The 5,955-nt window shown below is 57.0% G+C and overlaps 1 protein-coding gene across 2 annotated transcripts in view; it reads right to left on the reverse strand.

The window, feature by feature from the left end:
• RGS11 (regulator of G protein signaling 11) overlaps nt 1-3,248 on the reverse strand; it is an 11,702-nt gene extending 8,454 nt beyond the window's left edge. Inside the window, exons 1-9 of one of the 2 annotated variants that reach the window (XM_003790878.3) lie at nt 3,186-3,248; nt 2,806-2,902; nt 2,684-2,734; nt 2,419-2,525; nt 1,668-1,719; nt 1,491-1,549; nt 1,246-1,322; nt 1,045-1,126; nt 681-749 (exon numbers count right to left, since the gene is read on the reverse strand). In XM_003790878.3, coding sequence (XP_003790926.1) covers nt 681-749; nt 1,045-1,126; nt 1,246-1,322; nt 1,491-1,549; nt 1,668-1,719; nt 2,419-2,525; nt 2,684-2,734; nt 2,806-2,902; nt 3,186-3,248 — 657 coding nt within the window. Of the gene's footprint in view, nt 1-680; nt 750-1,044; nt 1,127-1,245; nt 1,323-1,490; nt 1,550-1,667; nt 1,720-2,418; nt 2,526-2,683; nt 2,735-2,805; nt 2,903-3,185 lie in introns of those variants that run through there. The other variant, XM_012805736.2, reaches the window with a different exon arrangement.
• Between the last annotated feature and the right edge of the window lie 2,707 nt (nt 3,249-5,955).

Below are 5,955 nucleotides of genomic sequence, written 5' to 3' on the forward strand. Positions count from 1 at the left end.
GTGGCATTACAGCTCACAGCAACCTCCAACTCCTGGGCTCAAGCGAGTCTCCTGCCTCCGCCTCTCAAGTAGCTGGGACTACAGGCACCCGCCACAACGCCCGGCTATTTTTTGGTTGCAGCCATCATTGTTGTTTGGCGGGTCCGGGCTGGAGATTCGAACTCGCCACCTTAGGTTTACGTGGCTGGCGCCTTAGCCGGTTGAGCTATAGGCGCCGAGCCAAATGTTAGAGTCTTGAACCAGGTAGAAGTTTCTTGGTGAGATACTACATGCATCTGTTCTAGGTTTGGGGTTTGAGTGGGATGGGATCTGAAGAAGGACCTTGCTGCTACAACTGTGGGGTATGTCTTTCCTGTCAGGCCACCAGAGGCCCAGGAGGAAGGTGGCTGGTTCAGCCCAGGTCCCTCAGGTCCATAACTCTGCTGGTCACCCCTCTATATCCCTGAAAGGCCTGATGCTATCCCATCCTGGGGAAAGAGTACCCACTCTCCCTGGGTCCACTCCACTTATATACACTCAGGGAAGCAGGTCAGAGGGAAGAGAAGGTGAATTAAGAGATTGCTGGGGTAGCCATATCATGTGTCACTTGGGTGGTCTGAAGGACACACAGGTAGGTAGCTCCAGCCCCCAAGAAGTCCCATGGTGGGTAAAGTTGAGTGGGCATGTGTGCAGGGGCTCACCGTCTGCATGCAGCTGGTGGTGCAGGAGCCCCGCTGTGGACCCTGCTCCAACACGTTGGGAGCCCCAGGCTGCAGACCGGAGATGAGATGGGGAGACATACCCTTGGTGGCCTTCTAAGATCCCACCCTAAGTTCCACCACCACAATCCTCAGTCCCCTCAGGCTGAAAGAGAAGCTGGTTTGTCCTGTGGTCTGGGGGAAGGGGAGCTGCAGGCCTGACTTGCAGATCTCTGGGTGAAACTAGGACCTAGAAGGTATGTCTTTCCACAGGCTCACAGTGGGGTTCCTGGGGGACCCTCTCAGATATAGCTTGCTAGCCCTGCTGCTGGCCAGTGACACCTCCCATTCTCCACAAAGAGCTTACCGGGGGCCTGTTCACCAGCCAGAAAGTCTGTTCCTGGCAGGCAATGACCAGCCTGTCCCCTTTCCTGCGCTGCTTAGCTGCCCTGGGAGGAGTAAGCAGAGTTGGGGGCATGTGAACCCACTCCTGATCAATCAGTGCCGTCTAGGTCCCTCGACTTCCCCAGCAGGCTGGGCTAGTGCCTGGGCAGGCAGCAGGTCTCACCGCAGCTGCTCCCTAGCCTGCATCACCACCAAGTCCCACACATGGTTGATCTTCTTGTGTAGCTGGTGATAGTGCTCCTGGAAACAGCAGGGCCTGCAGTGGGTAACTGGCTCCCATGCCCTGCTCTGGGTGTGGAACCCACCACCCCAGGGAGACTGTGGAGGGAGTGGGGGGTATTATCTTGGGCCCTGGGCTATATGTTCTGAGGCAAACCCTGGGGCTTAGGCTCCTCTGGTTGGATGTACCTTCTCATGGTCGACCAGGGCGCCCTGTTTCCGGATATTCTTCTTGGTCAGGTAGATGGCTAGAAAGGATGGGGCAGACTGCAGAGAGCAGCTCTTCTCCTACCCTGTGGCATTATCCTTGGGTCCACTAGTCCTGGAAGCTTGTCCTTGAGCTAGCCCATTCCCCCCCTCACTCACCATAGTCCAACTCGGAGGCTGGCCACAGGACACTTGTCCAGAAGTATGGTGTCTGGTGTAGTGCAGGGAGAAGGGTGTCTGGAACCTTCAGGGCCTTTCCCTCACCCTTAGTGTCATCCCACCCAACAGCTTCCCTGGAAGGAGACTGAGCTGCACAGGGGTCTCTGAGGACCTCCCTGTCTGCCTACCACCCAGAGGCACTGCTGATTATTGGCTATCCTGTCCACCTGAGACAAAAGTCAACCTTCCCCTTGGAGCCCTGTGCAAGGGCCACCTCCCCCACACTGGTGGCCCTGACCCTCCCTTTAGGGTGGGATGGGGGCAATCAAGGTCTGTGCTTGAGGTGGGGAGACAGACCCAAGAGCAGGCTGGGTCTAGGTCTATGATGTAGCCAGAGAGGTCTCCACTATGCTTGAGTACATGAAGTGCAGGTATCCTGTCGTCATGCCCCACAAAGTCTTCTTCTCCTCCAGGGGTCTAAGGTTCCTCAGGCAACCAGCAGGATCTTCCACAGTTACCACTTTAAACAGGGCCCTGCTGTGGCAACGCTGACTGCACTCCCTTACCTAGTCCTTCTCACCACATGGAGACTTCCAATCCGGGCCTTCTGGGGCGGGGGCAGGAGACCACGAGCCCACAGTGACACCACCACATCCTGCTCCAACCTCAGGAAGCCCCACACCCACCAGTTGGGCTGCTGGGTAGGTGGCTGGAGTACCACCTGCCCTCAGAAGCTCAAAGCCAGCCTGACCTGGAACCTGTAAGATGTCTCATCAGGTCGGAGCACCAGGTTGCGGGGGTCGCGCAGCGGGTATATGTAGCCATGCTGTACCAGGAGGGTGCCCAGGTGCAGGGCCTCTGGAAGGGGTGGGGTGCCATGTGTCATGGAGGCTGAGCCCAGGTTCTCCTCCCCATAAGCTCTGCCACCCCAGCACATTCTGCAGGGCTGACATGTTGAGCCTCAGACCCCAGGGCCAGAGGGGAAGGCAGGTTGCCACAGGCTGACTACCCCTCACCCTGCTCAGAGATGCAGAACTTGTGGATCAGCCACTCCACGACGTCGCCGCCTGCGCAGGAGACATCGTGGTGGAGGGAGGCCGGGCACGCACCCCTTCCCTGGGGCACCGTGGCACCTCACCCATCACTGCGTGGGGGACGACGGTGATAAGCAGACGCTGGCTCCGCATCTTCACACCCTGGTCGGGGTCCTGCATGCTTACGACCACACGCTCCATCTGGGAGAAGGGGGCCATCAGGGGCCACTCCAGACGCCTCCCCCACCCCGCCCAGGGTCCCCCTTCCCGAGCCGGCCTGGATGCCCCGGATCAGCCAGCTCCGGGAAGATTAGAGCGGCAACAGTCGGATTCCAGCACGCAGCTGGAGGCACAAGCGCTGGGCGAACGCGGGCCGGGGTAGACCCCGGCGGCCCCACAGAGCGCGATCTCCAGCAGCGTCCGCACCCGCCCGCTCCTCTTCCACCCTCCCGCCTCAGCAGCGGGAGCCCTGCCCGCCTCCCACCTTGCTTAGATGGGACATTTGCGTTCGGGGGCGCCCGCCTAGGGGCGCGGGGCTGGCGGCCATGGCTGCGGGGAGAGGCCCTGCAGGGCTGTCCGAGACTGCCCCTCCCCCACGCCCCACTGTGCCCCGCCCCGGCCCCGCAGCTCCTCGCTCCCACCCGCTCTGCCCTGCGCCAGCTTAACCCGGTTAACCCTCCCTGCTGCGGGCGGCGGGAGTTCGGAGTCGGCCAGGCTCCCAGTTCCGGTGTGAGAGCCCCACTACAGCCCAAAGTTAAGGGGCTGGAGCTCGTCGAACGATTAGAGAATCGCCCCCTACATCACCCTCTACGCCCCCTTGCTGGTCCGACCAGCAAGGGGGCGTAGAGGGTGATGTGGACCCCAGAGATGTCTACCCTGGGCGGAGCACGGACCCAGATCAAATGTGAGAATGTGGGGGGATTGTGGCTCAGATGAGACAAGGCAAAGGGGGGCCAAAGAGGGAAGAGTAGAGGGGCTCAGGAGGATGAGTCTCAGGCAGCAATAGGACCCCCGAGGGGCTATTCCTGAGGGGTCAGGACTTAGGGAGAGGATCAGGCTTCAGGAAGGGGAAGGGCCCACAGTGAATGGAGGGTCTCCAGGAGAAAGGACTTGTGCAGAGTATGAGGAGCAGGGGTTTAGAATCCACTTTAACCTTGTCGATTGTGAGAGGCTGTCAGGATGTGCAAGGATCAAGGCTGATGGGCTGTGGAGTCCAGTGAGGGTTTGACTGTCCTGAGAGCATGTCCCAGCTATAGTGTGGCTCCAGGTATCAACAAGAGTGCCCAGTTTGGTATGGTAGCCTGGCTGGAGGCTGTGTCTGCTGATAACACTGGGAGTGTATAATCTGGGCCACCTTTATTCTGTGAGTCTTCCAGGTGGGAAGTGGGAGAGTAGCACAAGGATGGGTCAGGACTGTTCAGTGGGACCCTCAGTCTCACTAGCAGAGGGTTGTGGTTCTCAGGGCCCGAGTTTCAGCCTCCAACAGCTTGGCCACACCTATCCCAGACCCCCTAGGGCTAGGCATAGGCCCTTTTAGGCTCAAATGGAGCCTATTTTTGAGACAGAGTCTCAAGCTGTCACCCTGGATAGAGTACCGCAGTGTCATAGCTCACATTAACCTCCATCTCTTGGGCTCAAGCGATCTTCTTGCCTCAGTTTTCCTTTCTTTCTTTCTTTCTTTCTTTTTTTTTGGGGGGGGACAGAGTCTCACTATGTCACCATCGGTAGAGTGCTCTGGAGTCATAGCTCACAGCAACCTCCAATTCTTGGGCTTAAGCAAGTCTCTTGTGTCAGCCTCACAAGTACCTGGAACTACAGGTGTCCGCCACAATGCCCAGCTTATTTTGTTGCAGTTGTATAGCTGGCCCGGGTCAGGTTCAAACCTGTCACCCTTGGTGTATGTGGCTGGCACCATAATCACTGTGCTACGGGAGCCGCGCCCTCAGTTTTTCTATTTTTAGTAGATGGGGTTTTGCTTTTGTTCAGGGTAGTCTTGAACTCCTGAGCTCAAGCAATCCACCCTCCTCGGACTCCCAGAGTGCTAGAATTACATCTGTCTATATTCTTTTATTTATTTATTTTTATTTACTTATTTACTTATCTTTAGAGACAGAGTCTCACTTTGTCGCTCTTGGTAGAGTACTGTGGCATCACAGCTTACAGCAACCTCAAATTCCTGGTCTTAGGCGATTCTCTTGCCTCAGCCTCCTAAGTAGTTGGGACTATAGGTGCCCTCCAAAACGCCTGGTTATTTTTTGTTGCAGTTTGGCTGGGGCTGAGTTTGAATCGGCCACCCTTGGTATATGGGGCCTGTGCCCTACTCACTGAGCCACAGGCACTGTCCTATTTATTTATTTATTTTTGAGACTACGTCGCCCTCAGTAGAGTGCTATGGTGTCACAGCTGACAGCAACCTCAAACTCTTCAGCTTAAGCAACTCTCTTGCTTCAGCCTCCCAAGGAGCTGGGACTACAGGCGCTTGCCACAATGCCTGGATATTTTTTGTTGCAGTCATCATTGTTTAGCTGGCCTGGGCTGGGTTCAAACCTGCCAGGCTGGGTGTATGTGGCTGGCACTGTGCTACAGGCACCAAGCCTATTTATACTCTTTTATAGAGAGAACTCCCCTTCTAGGTGGGAGCGGGCCATTTCCATTGCTGGAGAGGCCAGGTCCAGGATGAGAGGGGGAAGGAACTTGAGGGGACCCCTCATGCCAAGGTCCCATTCCCGTGGCAGGTCACCCTCTCTGGATGGGTGGCATCCATCCCCAGCCCATAGGGGAGTGGCCTCCTTAACACTTCAGTCCCTCAGGAGAGGAGAGCAAAGGTGGGGAGCCTGTTTGAAAAGATTGTAGGCAAGTGAGAGGATCCAAGGGGGCAATCCCCACCCAAACCCCACCACGCCATAGCCCAGAAGGTGGTCTCTTGCTCAGAGATGCTCTGAGGGCACAGGTGCATCTGATCTCTGGGTGCCCCCAGAAATGGGGATGGGGGACAGGGAGTGTCTGAGAAAGAAGGCAGCTCTGGCTGGTGTTCTGCTCTCTCTGCCTTTACTAAGACCCAGTCCTTTGGTTCAGCTGTTCCTCAGACTTAGACCCTGCCACCCTCTCCCCTCACCTTCCCTGGCTGGCCAAATTCCACAGCCACTCACTCCTGGTGTCAGTTGAGGTGTGAAGATCAGAAGCTCCTACTGTGCTCTCTTTCAGCACAATTCCTCACTGCTGTTGTGCTGTTAAGCTGTGGTGTCAATGTCCTC

The sequence above is a fragment of the Otolemur garnettii genome, unplaced genomic scaffold (genome assembly GCF_000181295.1).
Source record: "Otolemur garnettii isolate 467f Iridium unplaced genomic scaffold, OtoGar3 scaffold00044, whole genome shotgun sequence".
NCBI classification, from domain to species: Eukaryota; Metazoa; Chordata; class Mammalia; order Primates; family Galagidae; genus Otolemur; species Otolemur garnettii.